This window comes from Anopheles maculipalpis, chromosome 3RL (genome assembly GCF_943734695.1).
Source record: "Anopheles maculipalpis chromosome 3RL, idAnoMacuDA_375_x, whole genome shotgun sequence".
NCBI lineage: Eukaryota > Metazoa > Arthropoda > Insecta > Diptera > Culicidae > Anopheles > Anopheles maculipalpis.
In genome coordinates this window covers 73,421,103-73,447,723 of record NC_064872.1, presented here as the reverse complement: position 1 = coordinate 73,447,723, position 26,621 = coordinate 73,421,103, and the positions used below count along the sequence as shown (strand labels likewise).

At 42.9% G+C, this 26,621-nt stretch overlaps 3 protein-coding genes across 7 annotated transcripts in view; all 3 read left to right on the top strand.

Moving 5' to 3' along the window:
- LOC126563429 (transmembrane protein 258) overlaps positions 1-26,621 on the top strand; it is a 497,437-nt gene that overhangs the window by 27,549 nt on the left and 443,267 nt on the right. The window lies entirely within an intron of this gene.
- Positions 1-26,621, top strand: part of LOC126562245 (protein henna) — a 754,155-nt gene that overhangs the window by 315,736 nt on the left and 411,798 nt on the right. The window lies entirely within an intron of this gene.
- The window catches only part of LOC126565950 (fibrillin-1-like), an 86,110-nt gene that overhangs the window by 13,073 nt on the left and 46,416 nt on the right, over positions 1-26,621 (top strand). The window contains 1 exon segment of the mRNA XM_050223149.1: positions 10,446-10,661. Coding sequence (XP_050079106.1) covers positions 10,446-10,661 — 216 coding nt within the window.

Below are 26,621 nucleotides of genomic sequence, written 5' to 3'. Positions count from 1 at the left end.
AAAGAAGGAACAAATAGAAGAAATGAAACAATCCGGCCCCAAAAAGTGTGTAACGCCTTTTGGGTAGGAGAGTGTCTGGGTTGTATGTTTGACGGTTTCTCTTTCATTGCGCTCATTGGAATGATATGCCCATTTTGGATCAGCTCAACCAGCAGCAGCAGCAGCAGCAGCAACAGCACCAGTAGAAGTAGCAGAAGCAACATCAGTATGCTTGAAATGGATGTCAGGAACACTATTGCACCGTAGGGAGTGTGCAATCGAAGGCGAGAGCGACAAAGATCAAATATGGATGCACAAACACATGAGAGGCGCCGGAATATGAGATGAGTTTTTCATACATTTGTAAGGGAATTTGATTTTATTATGAGTGGAGCCTCGCAGTATGTTGCTTCGAGGTACAAAAAAACAATGGTAAATACTCATCACTATGGCGCTATTGGTAGCGTGTTTAGCCTGAAGCCTGGATCTAGTGGTGGAGGCGATAGCGGCGCTGGTCTTCACACGCTCGAATTCCATTCGATTTGATCCCCCGTAGTGAGGACTGACCATCCACATATGAGATAAGTCTAGTAAGCCACTCGATGGCCGGCTTGGTCCAGCAGGTCGATTTGGCAGGAAGAAGCCAGTTTTGGTCTGCATTTAAGTCGCTCATGTAGAAGTGTTTTTCTTGTCTAGTTCAACTTTTAAAACAAAAAATTTGTTCCCGGGAAAATGTTTTTACCATTGAGCAATGGTATGGGCAAGTTTTTCCCTAATAATCGAATGCTTTATTGATGACAAGTGACAAGATATGCGTGGCGAATCTCGCCGCTCCATGATCTGGATCCGCTGCAACAATCCTGGATACCGCTCACAAACTAGCGCCGACGTCTCACAATCTTGGCTGTTTTGATAGACGCACCTGAAACTCTACCTAGGCCTTCCGTGTGCATGGGCTAAAATGACTTTACAGGATTGGTCGTTCGGTGCTAATATCATGACATGATCAGCCCACCGTAGTCTGGCAAGTTTAATTCTCTGCCCGATGGTAAGATCAATGTCCAATGTGCTCGTTTTGGACCAAACCCATGTCTCAATAGCATAGTATTGGCTGTCGCGACATGTGTTTTGTGTGGAGAAGTTTCTTCAAACTGTAGTATAAATGGTTAGCAGGCCCGAACGGCACCATTGCGCGCAATTAAACATTTATGGTGTTTATCGTTACTGAATTTTCATCCCAAATAGGCGACGGTTTTGGACAAGTTTATAGTTGTGATCACTCGCCTGTACATAACTCCTGCGTAAATCAGTGATACCCAGCATCCTGAGTGGCTTTTAATTTCGAAATTTCAATGCTTTGATGTTATTTTAAGAGAATACTAGGATGTTATTAATCAGAAGTATCCAATGGTTTTGTTGAATTTAATTTTAAACCTGGCCCAAATTATCGAGAAATTCAAAAAATTACCTCGAGAAGGTAACAAATCAACTGAGAAATATTATTTCTTATGTTGTCGATGGTGCTGCCGCTGGCGTTTATTTGTATATTCAGATGTTGTCACTGGCAATGGTGGAAAACACAAACCCAAACACTATTTTAACTTTACCTGTATGATCTTCAGTGAATATAAATTTTTTTTGCGGATTTCGTTAAGCAGTATTTACTATTCGAAAAACATTATTACTATGTTACTTTTCTCACATAACATATAAGTTAACAGACCTTACCTTGAAGCTGGTTTCAATATCAATTTTTTACATAATTTATAACAAATTACCTATTCATTGACCACTTGCAGCACAGCAACAACAGACCAATCACTTATCCCTCTTTACCAACAACTGCATCTCTCTCCCAACCTCTCTCACCCGCTTTTTCCGCTCACCCCAACGAATACGTGCATCACGATAAGAGTCTAAAGGCGCTAGCAGTGAGGTGAAAAATAAATAAAACACTCACTAGCTCGGCGGCGATTTATTGCCTCATCTGTGCGCTATTTGACAAATTAAGCCGATCTATTTCGCCCACTGTGTGAACCTTTTTTTCTCTTCCTCTGCTCTGCAATCCCTACGAAAACCACCCACAGCTGGTGCGGGTGAGTTTTGGGTGAACTCAACTCACGCTTTTGCTGTTGATGTTTCGTAAGCCTCTCCGATACAAGGGTTGGCAAGGAAGGGGAGAGGCTTAAAAGTGTGTGCAGCAATTTCTTCCCCCAAAATGCAGCTCCAACTGCACTGCACAGAACAGAAGGGAGATGCAAACGACAACGACGATCTCCCTTTAGTGGCGGCTTACGAGAGCTCGACTCGAGAATCGACGAAAACGAAACGAACACGAGTGTGACGGTGGTCGTGATTTCGTTCTTAAGCCGAAGGGCTACCGGCACAGGGTTGAAATTGTCGAATCGAAACGAAATGACAATATCGCTACCAACACTGATAGGATCATTTATTTTTGGAAAGCTAGCCAAAGGCTTTACACGGTGAAACAAACGCACCGTGCGCTGTGGCCATCACCATCCATTCTTTATCGATTGCCCTTTGTAATGGACTTTTGTTTGTGTTTTGCTGCTGCTTGTAGTTGAGACGATGCTCTTATTCCCATTGCGCAGTGTAGGTGGCAGACACAGGAGAGCAAGGCTCAAAAAGTTGAAGTCGATGGAAATGGAAGTTTTATCTCGAAGTGCTTTTGCCGCTGTGAAAACTGAAAGTGAAGGTTTTTTGATAAATTAGGTTCGAACCACTTTCCTTCCGTTGAGCATCCGATAGGAAAGTTTCTTCAGTGTGGGTCGCCAGAGATGATAATTCATCACGGAATTCTTTAAGAAATACCAAAGCAAAATAGCAACAGGTCAAAAGATCAAGGATTGTGTCGCGTTTCCAGGAAAAAGGTATCTTGAACTGGGAAGCTTTCGTGAGAAGAGGTTGTCTTTAATTAAATCACCTGGGATTATCCTTTAAAAACTGGTGTTGGATAAGTGCCGGTTGGTTGACTGTTAGGTTGGGAAAGTTTTCCTGGCGAGATAAACGCCTCTAGTCTGGTTCAGTTAGTCTGGGAGTTATTTAATTTTCTTGTCTCGCCATGGGATGAGTTGGTAAGAGAAAATGGCTTGCAATGAGAACATTGTATGGAGTGAATAAAAAAATAGAATTATTGAATAATAGTCGGAGAAAAACCTAGCATAACGAAAGATGTTTGTCTTTTTAAAGGATTTATTTGTTCAGTTGATTTAATTAAATACGATTTTATGAATATGGTAAAAATTTGCTTCGAAACTATAAATCTTCCCTCGCTAACACCATCCTTTAAATGAAACAATCACAAAGCTTTAGTCAAACTAAAACAGCAGCCCATCGCTGGACAAAGAAGTTTACTTTAGCAACAACGTCCGAGCGGACAGTGTCGGATCCCTTCCAGTGCGATTGCTTTTCCGCTGGAAGAAAATTGTTTCCGGAAAGGAAAATTGAGCCATAAATCGATTAGAAGCTCGGCACCACTTCCCCATCCATTTTCTCTATCTCGACACGACTGCCCGAATGAAAATTTTAGCATCCAAGCCAACATCCATCGTCCGCGACCATGCGCCTCCATTGTCCGTCCGTTGTTGGTTAGAATGGTTTTTGCCGCAAAACGTTAAAGTTTCTTCTTCGCATTTGAAGCGCTAGCGGTTTGGCCGGAATCACGGTTAGGAGGATCGTTTGATTAGATTTCATATTAACTGTGGCCGGGGACAGTTTTAGCAAACGGTAAAAGGAAATTTAATGACGTCGCGGCGTGTTTCGTTATGTTCATAAATCTGTGAACAAGCAAGAATAATCCGTTTTGGGTGTGTATTTATTATTTTCTTTTGATTAGGAATAATAAAACACGTTTAATCCAATAAAGTGTCTTTGTGGAAGAAAATTGAAAAGATCCCATTCACTTTCAACGATGTTTAACGATGTTTATGAAAATATAATTTACATATTTAATATCTAAAATAATCCTTATACATATTTATTATAATTTGAGAATACGGCACTGGAGCGTCATATTCAATTGTAAATAAATAAAAAAAATTATTATAATTTATGGAAATAAAAAAATATTTCAACTTGAATTAAAACGAATTACAACTTTCTAAGACCTCTTGCTATTACCCATAAATATGACGATAAATATGAACGTAAAATCCAATTACAAAAGAAAACAATTAAGAACTTCTCATAAATACATTTTAAATACACAACACAAAATGGAGTTTAAATGATGACTAATGCGCTAAACACTGATGCACTCGTAAAGGAAGGATGGCCCCATACAAAACAAACAAAAATGGCAAAGAAATCCACCATGACAGCTGAAAAATGAGATTTTGATAGCATTTCTGTACACGGTACAGCATAACAGCTTAAGCAAAGCTTATGATAGCCGTTTTTTTAGTTAGGTTTGGTTTATTACAAGAGAAACCCCACCTCATCTTGCGCCACCTACTTCTACTCAGCTGCATCCATAATGTCTCCGTGATGGTAAAAATGTGATAAACTGCCATCAAAAAATGCCTTCACCGAACGGAGAAACACAAAAGGATGGATCACTTTTCATGAGGTCAAAAAGTTTTCGCTTCACACACACACACACACACATACACACACACACACAAGCTGTTGGCGATGGTGGTCAGCAAGGATTGTGCTTTTCTGTGTTTGTCGTTCATTTTGTTTTGATGTGTATTTTTTTTTGGCTTGACTCAGTGAAATAAACACAGTTCACCCAGCACACCCGGGCATGACGGCCATATGGTCGATAAATTGTTGATTGTGTTTATTTTTCCTCTCTTTGGCTGCTGCTGGCGATGGACAGCAAAAGGTTGATCAGCGAACGTGACAAAGTCGTCAGTGTTGTCCATCGATCGTTGTCGACCCTTGGAAAAGGGATGCGGCGGACAAGGCTGTCGGTGGCAGAGTGTGGAAAGTTAATGGTTGTTTTATGATTGTTGGTTGGCAAAAGTTGAACCGGGCACTGTTTGGCCGAGTCGAGAGCGAGTTGAGCGAGAGTTTTCATAATAGAACGTACATTAGCACCTCGCGTCATTTGCAACAGCTGGAGCCCATGAGAGGAAGCATGCCGGAGAAGGAACGAAATAAAAGGAAAAAGTAAATCAAAAGAGGTAACCTCAACAGCAAAATCGGTGGCCCTGGTACCATCGGCTGTAATCTTTAGCCCCCGTTTGATCCATAGATTGATGGAACGAAGTCATGAATTTTCCCTGCATCAAGCGCTTGACACGCATTTCACCTTTAATCTTTCATTTTCTACCCAAATCCGATCGAACGGTATGCCGATCGCTCTGTCTAACAAATACCCTACACATACCAAGACCGAATGGGTCGTTAACGATTGCAAAAGTTGTCCATTTTGTTGAAGGGCAAGGCATTTTGTCGGTGAGACAGAGCGAGCGAGAAGAGTGAGATTTCAGACAGACAAATCACACGCGACGGTAGCGACAACCCACGTGTCACGTGTCGGGTTTTCGGTAAGATTTGTGAAGACTAATGGGACAGTCTGTCTAGTGTGTGTGAGTCTTCTGTTGGAGGTTTTTCGCTCAGCAAGCAACCACGATACAATGCTTGACAACAGGCAATGTTTTATTTATTGAACCATATTCGATACCACCGAAACTGAGCTTTCTCCTGCCACCGTTAGCCGATCGGTAGAACGACGGAAGAAGCCTCCAAATCTGGCAATGGAATAATTCAAAAGAAAACCCCTCACCGGTTTCGGATGTTGCAAAAGTGTTGGATTTGGGAAAAGGTTTCTGACCGTTTTGCAACTGTTTCAGAAACATGCCGGAAATGGGTCCAAAATCAAACAGTTTGACAAATCTTCCTTTTAAAAGGGTGAGGACATAACGGGATAAGCGGGGGGGGGGGGGGGGTATCCGAGTGGGGTGGTCCTGTCATGAAGGTTTTGGAATATGTGCTAATGAATTTATGATGGTATACCACCGCTCGGAACGGTTGGGTTCGGTACTTGGCTGGGTAAGATTCGGTAACAGGAGATAGAATTTGTGGCATAAATTGCGATACATCGGTTTTATTCCAGGTTTCCAATTTGGCATTCGGGTCTGTGTGCAAAATGGCTTTTCAAGTATGCAAATTCGAGAGCCTGGTGGTGATTTCATAATTTATGACCAAGGTAAACTGAGGCTGGGGTGAATGTCAAGTGGGGCGGGAAGTAGGTGAGATAGGATTTGTTGTTTGCATGTGTGTGAAAATGCAACCGTTTGTCGTACGACATCCATTCATTACCGTTCAAATTTGGTCTCGGAACGGAGACAGATGAGTAGCCGGAATTTCGTCCAATGGGGTTTAGCCAGTATCTGGGTATGAGACAGATGCATGGTAGAAACCTCAGGTTAGGAGATGTTACAATGGATGGTTTTAAACGGAATTGTAAATATTTTACAAGTCTAATATTAGGTTGGAAAGTGACATTGGACAGAAAATGAAAGACATTTATGTCACTTTTTGAGGGACTGAAGAGTTGAGTGAGTTGGGTAATTCTAGAGATATCATATATTTATCATGAATTTATAATGTGCATAATTTTATGTGTAAACGCTGGACTGGAAGAAAATCGGATGAATTTAGCATTTAAATTCTAATTTCCCCCAATAATGATTGTTTTAATCGTTCACAGTCGTGCAATCCGATATACACTGAGTGATATAAGAATCGTATATTTCATATATTTTTAAAAATATTTTATAAAATGTAAACTGATTTTTCTGTTTTCAGTTTTGAACCTTTTTCAAAACTTTTTTAGTTTTTTTGTTGTTTTACAGTGTAGAGAGCTCAATGAGTTCTCAGCATTCACCAGTACGATGTTATAGCTTGTTGAAGTTGTCGAATTGTTTGCTGTTTTCATAAATGTCTCAATAAAGGATAGAAAACAGAATTCCTCCGGGATACAGATCTGCAAGTTTTTAGGTTAAATACAGATTTTAGTCCGTTTAAAGTTATGAAATGTTCTATTATCCTGCCAGTAAATGTAGTCTAGACCCATTAACAATTTTGCGATGATCGATTAGGATTACATCTATTATTTAAATGACGCATTTTGACTTCAGTATCCTTGTGATCCTTGCCACTGGAAGCTTTCCTTGAAAGGAAAAAAGCTACCAAACTATCAGTAATGTTAGAGCTCCTATTAAAAACGGCTTCTTCGTGCACATCGTACAAATGCTCTCTCAACCTGAACTTGCTCAGACTATTCGCTGATTTTCTACAATATTTAGCTTATATCGTACAGCAACAATAAATGGTTGGAATTTTTAGAAATTTTTTTAATCTATTTATCGCTACGACAAGCAAAAAAAAAAATAATCTAAACTTTTTGTACAAAATTGAGCCTTCAGTTGGAATTGGCATGGCGGTGGTATTTTTTTTTTTCGCTCAGTGTATAAATCCTTTGACTGAAGGGAATTTTAATTTAACTTTTTATTGTATGAACTATTCTTAGAAGGCAGTATTTGTTTTTTTCAATTGGATCTCTTACTGCATTTAATATTGAGAAAATAAATACAATTTTATTATATTCTGATTTGTGCTTGAGTAGTTACACTTACAATAGTTTATGCGACAGTAACTCAGTGTAAAGTTTTACGGCCTGGCCGTTCTTCAGTGGATGAAAAAATCTCAGCTTAGAATTTAATGGTTTTAGGCATCCTGACGCTGGACTACACCACTTTTCAAGCTGCTTTCTTACACCTATAGTTCTACAAACACCCCATTGTGTAGTTCAAAATCGGTTAAAAGAATTTGTAAGGCATTTTACACACACTTCCCAATTGCTTGCCCCAAAAAAACAGGAACACACACACACCTATTTGTTGATGGAATGATTGAATCAATTTGCGGTACGTGTTCCGAATGAAAATTTCCATTGTTTGCTACCGGACCACATACCAACGGCCTGCCAAAACAACAACACAAAGGTGGTCAGAAAAAAGGATCGTTTGTTTTACGACCATTCGACGTTTGATTGGTTGTTTTTTTTTTTTAATTTGTTACCAACATGGTGCTGGATGTGGGCGTCGTTTGCTCGAAGGATTACGATGCAACAGAGGGCAGCAGAAGCAGTTTACGCGCGTTACACTACTGCTAAACTCGAACCAACCGAACCAGAACGCAACGGGAAGATTAAAATTTATTTCATTTTTATTAGCGGCACGATTTTGTTTTGAGATTCGATCGGATTTCATCAGTGTGGTTGCTCTCCGTAAGTGTCTGTCACCACCTTCACCCGAGGATCGACCACCAACTAACACCGCAGCAAGAAAATCGGAAATCAGGCACACAATTGCGAGAACATAAATCTCACCCGAGACCGTGCACCCGTCCCGATGTGATGCCGCGCCACCATTCCATCATACGGTGGTGAAGAATTCAGCACAAAGAAATAAGCGGGAAACGTGACAGGAAGTCGTAGCCGCATCAACACACACAGAAATTTGTAACAAAACCATTATTTTTCTTCCATGGAAAGCCATGGGGGTGTCTATTAGGATTGGCGGTAGTGATGGAGGTGGGGTGGGCCGGTACCATGCACAAACGTTATTTCTTTGGGTAAGGGCGCGACGGATGAAGATAACTGTGACAATGACAGCTAATGTGATATCTTCCGCCGTTTATCTTCTGGTGTGGCGTATATAAGGCCCAGAAAAGGCGGAAGACGATTTTTCTCTCTCTCACTCTCGCTCTCAATAGGAGCTTCGCCTTTATTTCTAGCATTTCCTAGGAGTAGTAGGACAAGCTGGGAAGTTTTTGTGGTTAAGGAATCCTTGCCCGTACCTTGGTCGTGCCGGCGGAGGACCAACCGAGCAAAAGTAAACAGATACAGTGTGTGTGCATGTTTGCGGAGCGTGTTCTCCTCCTGCGGCCGGATGAGCAATGTGACAATAAACTGCTGACGATTTCCGGTGACCTGCAATCAACCAGGCGTTAAAGGCACCCATATCAAGCGCACCCTATCTCTTTCGCCTTCATGGGAAGCGAAGTATTTATTTCTTTGCACTTGCCACTCGAATGGCGGACGGTGGGCTACCGGTTGTGCGCGTGGGTTCCGCTAATACACTCATCCACAACGCCGTGTTTATCAACCGGCTGAAATCTACCCGAATGTTGCTGTCGTTTAATTTAATTTGTCACCCACCGTGGAGCGTATCGTATCGCTGACCTGTCGTGCCAGGTCCCCCGGTCCCCAACAAATCTCGCTTTTTTATGTTATTTTAAGAGGATAGCTGAAGATCGTTTTTTTTGGGGCATCTGTTGGGGCGTTTTTTATAACAATCTTCACGCACGGGTGTTGGAGCATGTGGGGATATGGGATTTCATTGCCACTCATCAAACGAAGGTGACTGCTATTTGGAAGAAAGATGAGCCTGCCGATGAGCCCCAGAGCCTCTGAAGAAGATGTGTCAAAGTTGACAGGAAGTGAAGTGCTTGATTACACCACTAGTACAGTAATGAGTTGGGTTAATCGATTACACCCTTGAGGAATGAGGCCATTAATAAATATGATCTATTCAGTTGGATACACTGTAGGAAGGGATGACGTTGGAATCATTTATGACGTGCAGATGTTACACCAGAGCCAGCCAGAAATTGCTAGTAGAATGTAGAAACGGTTGTGTACTGGTCAGCAAATGATTTCGTTTGTTATCTACCGGAGATTGGATGTCCGTTCCGAAAGGAAATTACATTTGACTCTGCATGGTTCTGGGACACACTAAGAGCAAGAACGCTGGACGCTGACAGGTCAATTTTCGTCCTCTTACTAATCAATGTCCAATAATATCTTTCTATTATGTTTGCAAGATTTCTTGCGCTTAAATGAATTCCAAATTGGGCGACTGGTATTAGAAAAAAAGGAGATAAATTCTGTCCATAATTTCTATCTCAATCCTGCTTCTTGACGAATGTGCATTGAGCAAAGATTCTAATAATCTGTTACATGAGACCTCCCGGTGTGTGCGGAAGGTTTCAATGTCGACGATGAGACACGCAGCGTCCACTTCTGTCCAGATCGATTTTTGATTGACACACGATCTGATAGGTCAGAGATTGGCTTTCCCCGCCGGCTGTTTACAGCGCACCTACAGCAAATAGGGCGTCCAGTTTGACGGACTGGCTGCCTGACTGCTATTTAGGGGGCTCAATTGACGTCCCAGGCTCGGGGCACGTCAATCAGTGATCGGTGGACAAGTATTCATCTTCACAAAAAAAAAGGTGTAGGTACGGTGTGCGCGTTTGTTTTGATACTTTTCGGGATGATGCTTATCGGAGTTGACGGGACACGCTTCGAGCAGGGCGATTAGCGCGTGCTATTACACAATCTCGATACGCTTGTTTGATTAAGCTCTAACGCATGTTTTTTTTCTTCATTCCCTTCCCTTCTATTTTCCTTTTCCGCAATCGTCCAGAATTGGCCACCGGTGAAACGTACGAGGACTGCGAGCAACCGCCAGAAATTGCGCACGGATCTGCCCGGCTTACCGTGGACGACAACGAAGAGTATGTGACGGCACACTACACCTGCAAGTCGGGCTACCGGTTGCAGGAACCGCAGCTCGCAGCGATACGCTGTAGCATCGAGACGGATGAATGGGAAGCGAACAAGCTACCCGTATGTGTACAGGGTGAGTCGTACCTTTGGAAGCTGCTTGAGCTAAAGGAGTGCCTTTTTTTCTCGTTAAACCATCTCTATCTTACTCGCGGGTGTTTGAATGTGGTATGACATCCTTTAGCAAACAAGCTGGGTGTAGTGGAAGATGCCATTTTCCACCCACTTTATCATATGATGTTCAATTTGCTAGCATACTGTTCCTTTAGCGGGGTAAAACACAAAAAAGGATGCTGCTGCTGCTGAAATTGAGAGGAATAAATTTAACGAGGGATAACAAATTGAATTGATTGGTTCTTTGGTGGATCGTTGCAGGCAGCCAGGGACATAGTGCTTTACCACCATTGGCATATGTTTAGAATGTACATGATTGGTTGCATTGTTGTTTCTTCTCCCATTTTGTAGCTCGAGTCCTATAACGTACAGAGGACTTGATCTCTCTTGTCTCGGTACTTTAACTTATGTCCCTTGGATATTCATGCGGGATATTTAATACCAGAATATTTTGGCTGAAATATTCCAACTTGATTGTCTGTGGAACTAAAAAGATACTGGAGAACCAGATGATTAAATTTCATTCAAAGGCCACAGTGCGAACAATCACGTTTTGAAGAAGATCTGGGACATGATTGGTAGTGTTATACAAAATTGATAGTCAAAGCTCTAGATGTCTTTAATGTCTGTGATGTACTCAGTTAGATTTTGTTTATTCATTAATATTGTAACTCCATTGACAAGAGCGAAATGACGATTCTATGTAGCAGGAAAATGTCATTTCAAATTGACAGTTTAGGTGGATTAGTATCAATATCACCGATCTCCAATGCTAAGAAATCTTGTTCTATCCTGCTCTAAAAGTGAAGACTCCAGCGTAAAAGACACAAGCTGATGGTACCATATGGGTCTCATCTATTCCACCTTCATCTCACGACGACTTGCAACTAGCCACTAGTGCAAACAAGATGTTGGTCAACAATTTCCAGATTTGATGCTCGAGAAGAATTGCAAATGGGCTATGTTATGCATAGTCGTTTGATCAATTGGTACGATTCTCTCTTGCTCTATAGAAATTGTGCACACACTGCAATTCATCAGAATCAGTATTCAGTAAATATAATATGGAGCGAGAGAAAGAGAGAGAGAAAATAAAAAAAAGATACCCCGACACATGCATACACTCACGAAAGATGTATAACTGGTTGGCCACAATGGACCATTTATTTTCAACCACCATTCGGTACGGACTCGGTACACCAAACGAGACCGGAAGATGGATTTTGCTGGTTTCTGCCCGCCGGCCTCTAGGGTTTGGTCGTACTGCTAGGCACGCTAAATAAATTATACACTACATTCTACACTACTGGTTGCATCCAAACGCGTGGAGAAGGTACAGACATGTGGGCCAGCATTTTCTACCATCGGGAAATACTTGGGAAGAAAAATAGTAAGTTATGGATTGGCAGGATCGGTGGATCGGTACGGTATCTTTCACCGGGAGATTCTCTTTGTTCTTGAGCAGTGAGCGGAGAGATGATGCAGACTGGTACGTCAGCAAATGGACAGAGATTCGCTCAAAAAAAAAAAAAAAAAAAAAAAAACGATGAATAAATTGTACATTCCGTGCCAAGTTCGGTATCCGGAAGGTTTACCGAGGCATGCAGGTGTGCACTAGATTCAGTTGCATGACCCGCTACACCTGCGTGCAAAAGAACTTGAGCCTGGTGCTTTCGATTCCTTCTTTTTCATATTGGTCTAGACATCGCAAGTTCCTCTGCGGTTTCTTAGTTGATACACACGATCCGGGTTCGAAATGGTTGTTGGAATGGAAATGATAAACGGAACGATTTATCTCTTTATGCCGATTCCACCACCAGTATTGCCCTTCGACCAGGACGTGCTCGTGATTCCCCATCGAAGAAAGTGTTGTTTTCGATTGTGTGCTCGCTGATCACGGTTGTAATCCATCTTCACCACCGAATAGAGCACAACCGAGCGGATCGATGCTGTTCGATATCGGGATGGCGGGAGTATGTGAAGTATTTTTATTATTTATGAACTCATTCCGTTTGCGGTGGTGTCGTGCAACAGGGATTGTGTGAACAGTTTCGATACGTTTTGTCTGCTGCGAGAAGGTGTAGGAAGGGAGAAGGATGAGATGGCTAGGCTGTGATAGTAGGTCTCTATTTCAACGTAAAGCTCACGATTGGGTGCCTGATCACCCTTTTAGATTTCTTTTCTTTTCGATTTTGCTCTTTCGAGTTCTACGAGATGTTACAGGGTTTGACTGTTTGAATGCAAATTACAAGTAAATGGATTTTCTTAAGTAAATGGATTTTTCCAGACAGTTCTAGGTGGCTATCGATCCTGAACTGTTGTTCGAAAAACAAAAACTGACATAAATTAGTAATTTTAGTGAGAGTTTCGTACCTGCATTTCTGTTCCTTCTCACTCGAAACCCCTGTAAGCCTTTAATCCAACCATCGGTAAAGGGCGTCTCACGCCTGCTGTTTGATGCTTTTTTCGGCTTAGATTCAGCTTAGATTACTCGTGCCTCCATTCCATCGCTACACCCAAATAAGGGATCAATAAATTAAGCATCGTTATTAGCCACACTTCCCAGACGTTAGCGGAACGCAAACGGGAAGCACGCACGGGACGAAGAAGCGTGACGCTACACGTGTGAACAATGGATAAAGCGCGTGGCTCGCGTAACGCACCCAACACGTGAAGGAAAAGGGTGAACACCAAACGGGAATTCGAGCACAAAGACTTTAAGGTCCCGAGCGTTGTTTGAATAGCGACGATACGCCACGACACGATACGAAAATCCCATTTCCTCTTGGGACGGGAAGATGTTCTACAGTTCCCGGTGAACGCGTTCCCGCGTTGCTTATTATGTTCTGGAAATTTGCATCCAAATTGAGGCGTGATTAGATTTCGTTGCTTTCGTGACAAATGTAACTGTTTTTTTTTGTTGTTTGTAGTTTGAACGAGTGATTAGAACAGTTGTGATGCATCTGGTGATGATCCAAGAGCGTTATTTATGCGTCTCGTACAGGTGTTGAAACCTATTGTGAAGTTGAAGAATTTATCACCAAGAAAGCGTCTAAATGACGGACTGAATCGTTTATCTAGACGTTCGTTTAGAGCGTCTCTAAATTGGATGAAGTCATCTGGGCTGTTCTAGCTCCGGACGCAAGATATACTAATTTTAGTCCACAACGCAATGTTGGAAGTCCATCTTCGCCACCTACAGGATGTCGATAAAGTTTTACGACACCTGCCAAACATTCTCATCCGAACCATTCCGCTCTCGTTGTATGTTTAATAATATTCGAATTCAATTTTCACTTTTATTAACATCCTGCCAAGAATCACCGTGTCCGTAGCAGTAGCGATGGTTGGCAGAGCCGGTCGAAGTTATGCAAATCGTACCATCAACCTGTGGCCAGTTGGTGGTTTTAAGCTGGGGCGTTTGCATCGTCTCGGGAGAGAGAGAGAGTGAACTGCCTTGCGTTTGGCAGTTCGGATCCGTGGGCAGGTCCAGTTGTGAATGTGTCCAAACTCGGGGAACCGAGTCTTCCCAGAACCGCCTTCCTGGTGGGTGATTCTATATTTCGAACCGGTGCAGACGGTATAAACCGTAGCCACAAATGGTGTGATACACGTATGAAGTGATTTTTGCGGTCGGACATCCACAGGTCCGACCCGAGCACACGCACCCGGACGCCACTATAGGACACCCAGATGGTCCATCCGGAGGAGGTGGACGACCATTAAAAACCTCTTACGCGCTTACAGCGACCACATGCTGCGTGCCGTAGCCGAAAATGGATAGTTTGAGGCGAGCGGGCGCACCTTAACCAATTAAAACTACACCAGAAATTAATTTGCCAGCGTCGAAACACACGGTCACGCATCAATATGCTGTGCTCACCATCCTCATCACCATCAGCATCATCATAATCGTCACCGAGCATCACCATTTTCATCACAATCATTTTCACCAAGAAGATGTTTCGTCTTGCCGCGCGCGTGTGTGTCTCTCTGCTTCTGGTATAAGTCTGTTTGGCAATCGTCAACGTCAGCGCCATCGGCACACGGAGTGGCTCGTGGATGCTCCCTAGTGTCACGCTCACACACATCGTACGGTGTCGCTGTCATTGACAATTTTGGGGGCACGCGCTTCTTCCAGATGCCACTGTCTTTGAAACGGTTCGCTCATGGGGAAGCGTAGTCACACAGGCCACACCCGCTGCTACCTTCTGCTAGGCACCGAAACCAACACCTACTGTTTTACAGCCAGCTCGTCTACTCACAACGAAACCGGGTGACCCAGCGCACGCTAAACACGCCGAACACGTTTCCTCGATAATGCTTGCTTTATGTGATGCCAAGGGCCGAGCTCACACTTTTCGGTTGGGGTAATTTATGGACCGGAGGAGTTTATTGCGGTTTTCGGACGGGTTTTGGGACGGGGAAAATTGGAGACGTTCTGGGAGCAGAAAGAAGGCCGTTAAGGGAGGGCAATTTGTTTGGCACGAACAAAACTATTGACTATCGATCGAAGGGTGATAAGAAGAAGCACTGGAAATCGATAAACCTTTGCGTTCTGGTGCGTCTCGAGTGTGTCTAGACATGAGCCAGGACCTCACTTCTAATATTGCGATGCGAAGTTAAAGGTAATTGGTGTATTATCAGCCAATCTTGATCGGGCGTCGTTGCTCGTGAAAGGATTCGATGACGTAGTTTAACTGTTTTCTTCTTTCGGAATGAAATGCCCATTTTGAGGTACGTAATCAGTGGAACTCAATTATATGGTGCATAATTTCGCTTCCAAACGGTTATGATTGTCATAAAGAAAATGGCATCAAATATGCAATCTACCGCGTCGTTTCTTCACCGTCCACACTTCCTGCTGCTCTACTAGGCGCCACCCTCAAATGAGTGACACAGTTGATAATATCCACATTGCGCTGTCTTCGTTTTGATGGCCAGAAATGAAAATTCCAATTTTAGCTTTGCTACATTCTCACCGATTAGATTCAATAAAAGCAACTTTCGTAACTCCAGCATCCAGCAGTACGGGTAGGGTGTCCGGTGGAATTCGCTCGAGGGTGGCGCGTCAAAATTTACAACCGTACGCAACGGAATGACACTCCGGGGTGGATTGGAATCCGGGAAGTGTCGGTATCCCGGTCCCAACTTCACGAAGCGACCAAGCTGCCAGAGTAGTAAAGCTTTGACAGCTCGGAAGCAACCGATACGGCTAGCAGATTCTAGCCAGTCGGAACAGATTTCACCAACAGCGCGCTCGTTGTAACGAACCTAATACGTCAAACGACATTCTTTCGGTTCCGTTTTTGCTCGTCTTGAAATTATCTTTCCTTGTCCGGTAGCCCGCAGCGAGACGGTTTACCGGTGACGACTGAAAGGTGACGACAGTGGGCAAGGCGCCGATGAGGAAGGGAGCGAAGGAAGTTTGTGTTTGTGCTGGCGTGATTCTAAAAACCATTTTACGATTTGCCTTAAATTTGGCACCATTTGGAGTGTTGAATGTGACACAAAGAGCAGATACGGTCCGGGCGTCAATATCTTGGTCTGCCTTTTTGGAGCATTCGAACATGATGCTGGACGTTTGTGGATGACTCCTAAAGAAACAGAGAGGCGAAAATAATCGCCCACTGCGAATTGTAAATGCTGATAGGGTATAGGATGATGAGGTTCACTATTTCACAACGCTGTTTGTTGGTTTGAATATTTTTGAAGCAGATTCGGAAGTTCTTAATCTAAGAATGGTGAGAGAGAGGTTGTGGTGAGCTTGTATACTTCCGCTTTATTTTAAATAATTATCTTTATTTATTTATTTATCTATTTACAATTGATTATGACGGTCCAGTGCCGTATTGTCAAACAACGCTTGTGTTGAATAAATTTTAGTATCTTATTGCTAAGGCATTTCCTCCTTATTCTTTGCCTTATCCCGGGCATGCTCGGTTAAAATAATTGTGTTTAATAGTATAACAAAGTATATTCATTGTTCTATAAATTACATAAAGTAACATAAGTCCTGCCCATCACATTCAGTACATTGAAGCAAAATAGTTATGTAAAGCTCTAGCAGCCTGTTTCGCTTGGCGTACCAAGTTCGTTCTCGATATTGCTGGCATGCTAATCATTGTTATCTTACCCGCTAAAATTAATTTACTCAAAATGAACTACCACCCCACCTTGGGGACATCGAAATCGATCGAATTCTCATTACGACCCCAGTGACAAACCCGCCCCTCCATGAACCAAAACACCAAAAGCCCCGAAACGCTTCGGGAACGCAATCAAACGCATACTCCGTGCAGAAGTAAACCACGACGGGGAAAGCAATATTTGCCGGTTGGTGAGAAAATTAATATAAATCGACATTTTATTCAAATTAACCTTTGAAGCGACGAGTTGCAGTAGTGCGCGCCGTTCTATACACCCGGGAGGAAGAGATTGATTATTTGTTTGACAATTTATGTGCTCCATCGTACGTAGCGGTGTGTACTCACCAGATGCTAGGTGCAGATCGATTTGATGGAATCGATTATAATAGTGGAGGAGCATAGTTTGTGCAGGACACGGTGCCATATTGTATTCTGCGAGCAATGGCTTAATATCATAAGCATCCCGTGCCCAATTGATAATCATTATCATCATAATGAACAAAACCCGAACTCCTTCTGAGGCCGGTTAGTTAACAATCAATCGGTATTAATGACCGCACTCTAATGACGGACGCAGGCCATACCTATATCAGGATCCTTAAAACGTGGTGAAATCTGGTGCCTTCCGGTTAAGTGGACCTTTGTGGACTGGTTGGAAAGGAGGGGGCGCAATAATGTTGAAAGCCATCGAAGGGTGATTATGATCGTCGGGATCATCGATTATGTACTCACCGGTACCAATCGGAACCATCAAGCGGGAATTAATAATGCAAAGTGCACTTGTGTACAACGAGCTTCAACACCAGTGAGACAGCAACTAATGGGCAGACATCGAGCTTAATTTGTCATGACAAATGTGATCCGATTGTCGGTCGCAAGAGCATGCCTCCTCTTCGTCCGCTCACCAGCGAACCTACGAACAATCGTCTTATTTGTTTTATCCATTTCTTTAAACCCGTCAGAAAGGAACTAATTTTTGGGATTCTTTTATTATTTTTAGTAGCGCCTCCCAATGAAATCTGCCGCCTAATTTTCTTGTCGTTTGTTTTGGTCTCTTTCGAACACATTTGCTTTGTGCCGCCCCGAAAAGATCGTGTAGGATCCACACCTTATACGTCGATGATCACACTCAGCTGGACGATTGACAAAGTGTTAATAAATATGTGCATTTTGTGAGTTCCCAACACGCAAGCGATAGTGTCCAGTTCGAAGCTTAGGAAAATATTATTAAATCCGTATCCGTGTTACGGACGCAGTGGCGCAAACGATTCATCATCGTGATGCTTGGTCATTGTTCCTGCTGGCTATTTGTGTTGAAGTGTGGGCGCCAAAAATGTCGTAACCAGAAAGCACCTGAATCTGTAATCTAGAGCTGAAGGAGGATGTTCGATTGATTTCGGGCAAGGTGATCTGTTTACACTACTGAACTGGGGATCTCAAGTTCCCGACTGGCTAAGAGTGACTACTTGAAGCCCATGTTTGTAGACGAATGCTCAGTTTTTTTGTGGGTTGGTTAGTCAAGAAAGATTCGTTTGCTCCAGCCTGGGTCTATTTCTATTTAACTCCATTTGTGACTTATCCGCATCCACTGTGGCAGCCTCCACTGATGTTGTAAAGAGATGAATAAATTTTCGGAAGTCTTTGTCGATCGCGGTCCGCAACAGGGGTGGAAATGAACGAACAGAAAAAGAAGAAACCAACAAACGTTCGATAATCGTGGGCCTTCCGTCGACCTATCAATAGCAGATGACATTTTAAGAGCTTGTTACGAAAGTTATCGAGCGGCACGTTTTTTGGCAGCACCGGCAGCACTCACGACCAAGAAAGGCACAAGCAAATAACGAATGCGATGTATGGGCGAATGGAGAGTTTTGTGGGAGGGGGGGGGGGGGGGGGGAGTTGGGGGGATTATTATGAATTATTATTTAGACAACTCCCGAAAGATTAAAGCTATTCACTTGCTTAAAACAAAAACCTGAGAACAAAGCTATTGAAAATTTCTTAAAATACCATGAAGCTAGCAATGAATGGCCTTATCGATTGGACCAAGCGTACCGCTTAAAAAGTGGACATATTCTACAAAGTAAAACTCGTTATCTCTTTTATCAAGATATTATCTGACCCGATTGATGAAATAATGACACAAAAATTAAAACATCAACTGTCCGAGCGATAATTGCATTGCTCGTATCAATTTATCGTATTAAATAATGTGTGGTAATGGGAAATTAATTAACACCTCAATCGATCCGTGACCATTAATCAGTGGGGCAAATGAGAATGGAGAATCGATGTGTCAAAGTTTATTTATTTGCGGTCGAGTGTCGATCGTTTGTTAATTAAATGATTCCAGTCGAAAGAAAGATCGTGTGCTGGAGAAGATAAGCATGAAGAGAGATACAATTAATTTGATTTATTTTTTAAAGTAAATAATAAATATTTTTTATATTATGAATAAGAGACTTGAAACATACAAGTTGGCCATCTTTTTACGCATTAGAGTAAACGAAACGAGAAGAAGACGAGCATTTCTAATAATCCACAAACACATTTCCGTTCCGTTTTTGCTGCAACTAGAACAGGATCGGCCAAACATGGATCTGCTTCATAAAGATGGAAAATTTACGATCTGGTAGAAACGGTTAGATTATAAGTGGTCCCATATTTTATCCCGAGCTGCTATGCCAAAATCGGCTGGTCGACAATCGTTTGCCAAAAAAATCGATCGCACAGCTTACCGGGCCGGGCCGACCAGATAGACCTTTCAGGAAATGAAAGTCACATCGGGGACACATCACACCACCAACCGGGGGAGTTTGGTAGTTGAACGTTTTGACATTCGGTGTGATATGGCGTTGACACTTAATGGGCGGTGTATGGTTTGATTAGTCCGTTCCGTACTTCCGTTCGCTTCGATTGGCTGGGGGAGGGTCAATGTTGTGTCTAATCCTGCGAAATAGTTGATTGTGTACGTGTCACCCGAAATGATTCCATATTTTACGGAGGTGCAATTTTTTGCACATATTTATTACACTAGATGCTCAGGAGACGTCCGTCCAGCACTGACAGTGTCTTGCTGTGTTCTGTTGTGTTTTATGAATCTCATCGATTAATGCTGCTTGTTTAGCGTATGTTTGACGATTTTCGGATATCTGTTGATGTGGAACGCCTTACCAGGACCGATGGATTGTTCCCGGGCAAGCCGATTAAAAACCCATTCCGATCGGAACTGTTGTTTAAGTTGCTGGCACCCTGCTGATGGTTCCAAACCACGCGTGCTCAGATTATGTCCGCCTGGCAATTGATTGCTGCCGCTCCAATGTTCCCCAAACTGGCGGCGGCCGTAAAATTGTGTGGTCGTGTGCCGACTTCTATAAAACCCAGCACGTGCGCCACTTGTTCTCTAACCACCAACCAACTCTTCTACGCCTTTTACTCCTCAAAGCACAAACACACACACAATCCGGATACGGTTCTTTTGTCCCAAAACCGGGATTGATAAGTTTCGGCCGAAACCACTGGTGGTCATAAAATGGAGGTTGCATTACTTTTTCAAAGCAGGGAACGAGAGATGAATCCGAAAACAACAGGCATGTTGATTTTTATGATCACTTGAGCGTCATCGGGCTTTTTTTTTTACTCTGTGAGGGACCCGATGCGGGTGCTTTACAGTCACAGATGGTACGGCTGTTTGGACTGGACCATCTGCGGCAAGCGCTTGAATGGTGGAAAACTTCGATTAACGACGAGTTTGACAACCACAAACACCTTCACTGTGCACTGGGAGAGGAAGGGCCACCGATTTCAAATCGGATTTGGATGTGGAACAAACGGACGAAACAATTTGATGTGGTCTTCCGCTCTCTGTACGGGGTTTTACGACAATCGTAAATCAATTTTCCCGAGCTTCCTCGATGCTCGGCGGCCTGTGGTTGTGTTGGGTGATATCTGATTTTAAGAGCACCATGTGCTGAGCTTAGGTGATATGGTTTGGCAGCCTGCAAAATAAAAACCTCAACAGAGAGGATTCTAGGAGTGAGCTATTTTGTGTGATTTTTTTTTGTCACTAGCTATTTGCATGCACGATGGACCTTCCAGCTAGCCACATATTCCAGGAGACGTGATGCACGGTGTGGTTAGCCGGCATGGTAGACCAGATTTATAACCTCCAGGAAGCAGAGCGAGTGTTCAACCACGCATCCAGTGGCCGTTTTATTCTGTCCAGCTGTCACCGAGCACGTTTTACTGCCCGCGTTAAATCATGCTGTGAGTTAAGGTGTGCGAATATGCTTGGAATAGGCATTGAATACGATTCCTATTGAGTCTCATCGTATTTAAACATATAAAGTGAGGGAGTTTTTTTTGTCAATCAAAGCCTTTGATAAATTGCCATCATTGTGAATGCGTATTAATATCCCCTTCATTATTGGATATTGTCTAAAAACGGACTCATATCCAGGTAGTTCCACTGATGATAGTGTGATCGTAAATTATGGCTGCAAGCGGCATCAAACTACACAATGCAGCCTCGTAAATCACTTTAACATTTCATTTTAATGTGATGGATGCTTCTGGATTTATAGTTGGATTTATGGGAGTATCGCGTGCACAAGCCATAGTTTATTATTTATTGAAAAAATGAGTCAAATTATGAGAGATCCTCAAGTAGAATGACTCAGTTTAAAGATTTGAGGATGAGCTCTCACAATTTTGGATGTCTAAAAGTTGGTGCTCAACACATTGCTTGTGCAGGGATTTGTTTAAGTATAGGCTTCATTTCTACAAAATATCCGTGCTTTTGGAAGGTGATTCAGGAGATGACATAACTTCCGGCAACAAACCGATCAAACCTTTGATCGATCAGAACAAGGTCCCGCAGGTACTGCTGCTCCACAGGATGAATCGTGTTCCCTCAGTCTACTCTCGGTTAGAGACTGTGTAGCAAAGATTTTCACTGATTCTGACGATCTGGAGCATACTATACTATAGTAGCCTTAGTTCCGAACTATTCATCCTTCCTTTTACATGTTTTAAGTCACGTTAGCACAAGTAAACGCATTCTTAACCTACGTTTGTTCTCTAAAACCTTGGAACCGTTACAGTTGAATGGAAATAGTGACAATTTTTTTAAAATGTAGAATACTTCAAAATTCTACAACTAAAAATAAATTAATTGACCAATTTCACCTCCATGCAATAAATTTGCAATATTTTCGTTGAATGCTGAATACTGTCAAAAAATATTAAAAATATCTTCACATGATATGATGTCACCTGCTGGAGACGGTTCGTTGCAGCATACTTCGAAGAAATCATAAAGTTAAAATTATTTTGATGTCATTTTATTACGACAATAATCCGTCGTGAGGCATTAAGTTATGGCGCCACAAAAAAAAAACGCCATTTCGCCTGCGACACAAATCATGAACTACAGAGAATGTATGTTTACTGAATACGTTTAATACTTTTTTTTTTGCTCTCGGAGAGAGAGAGAGGGTTGTGTCTTGATGTTAAAAATGCCTTAACGGACCGTGAAAAATCCGATCAAAAGTTGATATCGCTCACACGTGAATGCCGTGTATCAGTGAATTGTGAAACCCACGGCAACGACGGAAAAACCTTTCAGCAGCACATCAATCTGTTGCTCGAACCGTCACCGATAGTATCAAAGAACTGCTCAATAGCATCAGAAGAGTGAGCAGGATTAGCAGACAGACAGAGCAGCTAGAGGAAAGCCAGCAAATAGCAAGCATCTGTGGCATCGAGTCCATACTTTGACTTCTTAACAGTAATGCTGCTTGTTGTTCCCTATCGTACACTGCCTGAATAAACATCCTACATCAACCGTACGTTCAAGATACACACGATAAGCATCTCCAAATCCACTGCTTCGTAAGCGTCATAGGGTTCGATACGGTGGAGCAGTCTTTTTTCACTCTCCTGCAGTGAAAGGTACCCTCCAATCGAGAGGTAGGATGAAAAAGGAAGCACAAGAAGCAAAGCGGAACCGCCGTGCCGAGAACGAGCCTCACGCGTGTAATCGGTATTTCATTTAGTCGCTTGCAAATTGACTTCTATCCATCTCCAGGGCACTTTCGCTCGGGGTGTGGGAAAGAATTACTGGTGCACGAATGTTTTGGGATGGAATTCGGAATTGGTCATTTCCACCCGACTTATCCGCCGAGTCAGCCCGCACAACAAACGTTAGCTTTGGTAGGTGAGCGTTCCGTAGAATCTAATCATGAGCCATCCGTACCGGTAGCCGGTTCAGTCTCTTGGGATCTATCGCCGAACCGAATCAAGCTTTTGCCAAGGTTTCTCCCTTCGCTTGGCCGAGGGTTTTTGCCTGACTTCACACAGCACGCGCGCTGGCAAGGGCGCGTAACACGGGACAATGTTTGCATCGGAAGCTAATTCACGCCGTTGGTAGTTGGCGTTTGGCAATAGTTTCCACTCCTTTTTGCTGCTGGTACGACTACTAATCGCTTAGCTGGTGGTTGGATGTTTGCAGCGATATCGGACTCGATAATAAGCTTCACGGAACAATGGGAACAAACGGGTGCGGAAGCAGGGTTCAGGGTCGATATTCCGTTTCCTGACTTCCAATCCGGTCGGGTAATTCATTCCACACCGTTGCCCGGGCTGATGGTTGGTGTCTTCGGACACCGAAGCTCGCGCATAATAGCGTTCAGTGTTACGGAACAATAGGTCTTTGCAGACGGTATGTGTCAGGACGTGCACATATGGAAATATCCGAGTTTGTGTGTGTGTATGTGTCTGTGTTTGTTTCGTGCAAGTTTCCGCCGGTGTTTCGGAAGCCGAAGTTCCGCTGAGAACTTGTTTGATGCAAATCGTCTGCACCCGTGATGGGAACAACCGGTGTGCTATGGTGTAGTGAGATCGGATCGCGTCATCACGTGGTATGGCATGGTTAGGCTCCCACGGGGGAAGGATGCTGTCTTATGAACCGGGCTAATGCCTTACCATTTGTATCCTCGTGAATGAGTGTGTGTGTCTGTGTGTGTGTGCGAGCGAGCGGATCGGTGTTAATCCAATTTCAGGCGTTTAATCACAGGAGGATTTTGGATCTAGTGTTTGTGTTAATTAGATTCGTTGATGGCAAAACTGGGCGGCACGGTAGTGTGATTCTTCCGAACCGGTGAAACCGATAGACCACGATCCAGCACACTGGAAAACAGTGCTCCACGTGGGTGATGTTGGACCTATTGGCATGCGAGTTCTGTGCACAGGCACTAGTCTCCGAACAACAGAGCGGTTATATTGGGGAAATATCGAGATGGTTTCACTCGCTTCGCACACTTGAGAACACAGACACCTAATCAGACGTATAATGTTGGATGGATCAAATCAGATTTGCATCGGAAGATAGTGATATTTGTTTTAGCGGGATTGGAACCATACACCCCCGTTGTATAACTTCCCTGATCGACTGTTGTTGTATTTTATCCTTTGATGGTTTGTTAGAGGAACTTAGTTAATAACACCTTATAATGCTGTCAGGTAAATAGCAAACATTTAGGCGCTTGACTCTTAAGTTACTGTTTAGGAAATGCGTTTTTTGAAGGACTCGCGTTGGAACAGTTTAAAGTAACAATGTTTACAACTTTCCGGCAAACCACCCTTTACTCCGTGCTTTCCCATCCACCATCTAGTACATTAAAACGCTCTTCATCGCTCTTATTAATAGCGCATTAACGACGAAATTGTGGCCCATCTTCTCGCAAAACATCCCTTTAAAAAAACGGGGCAAACGGATCGTAAAAGGCAAAAAAGTGTGCAGAAACTCATAAAAAAACTTTCACTCCAAATGCTTTCAGCGCTCAGCTTATCGGTGTGTCCCATTCGGATCAGTGCTAAAAATATTAATCTCAATATCAACGGGTAGACTTTTTTTGTGTGACGTAAAACTTTCGCCCGATCCTCCTGGCGGGGATGGCACGGCCAAAGAAAAAACAACAGCAGCAACAACGGCTACAAAAAAAGTCTCCGTCCTACCCTACCAAAGAACTGTCCGTTGGGGATAATACGCTTCCGGGGTTATTCCGTAAGGGGTGGCTTCGCATCGGATACGGATCCCGGGTGTCCGTAACCGATTGGTAAGCCCTTTCCATTAGTCCCAACCAGGCCTGGTTCGATGGTTGGGTGGTGTCGTTCATTCTCTCGCGTGTTTTTTTTTTTCTTGTGTTGCGTTTTCCGTTAAGGATTTTCTTTTTCCGCCCACCAATAGTGCGTATGTACGCACACCCCAAAAATCCTTGCAAACGCTTGACGAAACGAATGGAAACGAACGGTCGGGCTGACGATGCTTTCATAAAGTTTTGCCCTGGGTCGTCACAGTGTTCCCCGTTCAATCGTGCCTGAAAGTATCTCGAGAGGTTTGAAGGATGAAAGTTTTCCTTTCCGATTCGGTGCCACTTGAGAGATTTGGAAGGGGATTTCTTTTTTTTTCTTTTTCCATCCAAACAGAATGCTTCCTTGAAAGGAGCTCAAGATGCTTAATTTTGCTGCGCGAAACGTAATGTTTTTTTTCTTTCTTTTTTTTTTTTGGAAGGGGAAGCGTAAGCGGCACATCCGGTTTGACGGGAAGGATTTCAATTTGATGAATTATTTCACCACTCGACTCGTTCGGGGTTCTTCGGTTCGGTTGTTTGCCGTTTTCTTTCTGTGCGTTTTTTTTTTCACTTGATGGTTGAGTTGGTTTTCAGCGGATATGGAGGTACTTTTGAACGGGCAGGATGTTCCGGGTTGGCCTCGAGAATGATGCTGCATGGTAGTAGTAGTGGTAGTAGCAGTAATCCTGCAAGTGTCTTGCAAGTGGAAACGGGTTTGATAGAGTACCAATGAAGCGAATGAAGAGTAAAGCTGGAGCAAAACCAGCAGCAAGCATCCATGGGAAATGGTTTTCTCGTTTTAGGAAAATAATTCATTTTACACACTGACAGATAAATCTTTTAGAATCGATTCAGCAGTGTGAGTGTTTAAAGTTTTGCAAGGAGGTTGCCTCATTGCTCTGGTAAAATCATAGTGTTGGGTAAAACAGTAGAACCACCATTGAATAATGCGTCTTCACTGCTGTCGAGCTTATTTAAAGGATCTCGTCTTTCTGCTAATCGTACTGTTTTGTTCAACACTGTACTTTAATAACAGTGTGAGGAATGAAGCTTCTGATCTATTTCCAAAAATAACAAAACTAGTTCCTTAAAAAGGGCATGCAACAGATGCTTCGGAAAATGGATCGAAATCATTGAAGCGAGTCAAACAACACGGACACACAGAAAAAAAAAACCAACCATATTACAATCTTTATGTATCCGCGTTTATCTTCCACGTAACATGGAAAAATGGCTCGAAAAAAACCACACATAAGAAAACAAACCATTCCCAGCAGAAACGCTGGGTGGACGACCAATCACAAGACAGACCGGGGTGGCAATCGTGTGCGGGATTTTCGCGAAGGAGATTAATGATACAATAAAACGTGTTCATCCGGGTGATAAATTTTACCACACTAATGGGTTCTGTATGGATGTGAATCTGTGAGTGAGTGTGTGCGCGCGTCTGTAATATTGCACCAAACGATTATTGCACTTTTTTGACTTTACTGCTGTGCTACTGGTTTCCTGTCTTCCTGTCTCGATTTTTTTTGTTCACTTTTTTTGTTTTATAGTTTTGTTAGTGTTTAATCTGATTAAACTGTGATCTTATCATTTCGGGCGAGTAATCGATTTATTGTGTTCATTAAATATGTAAGC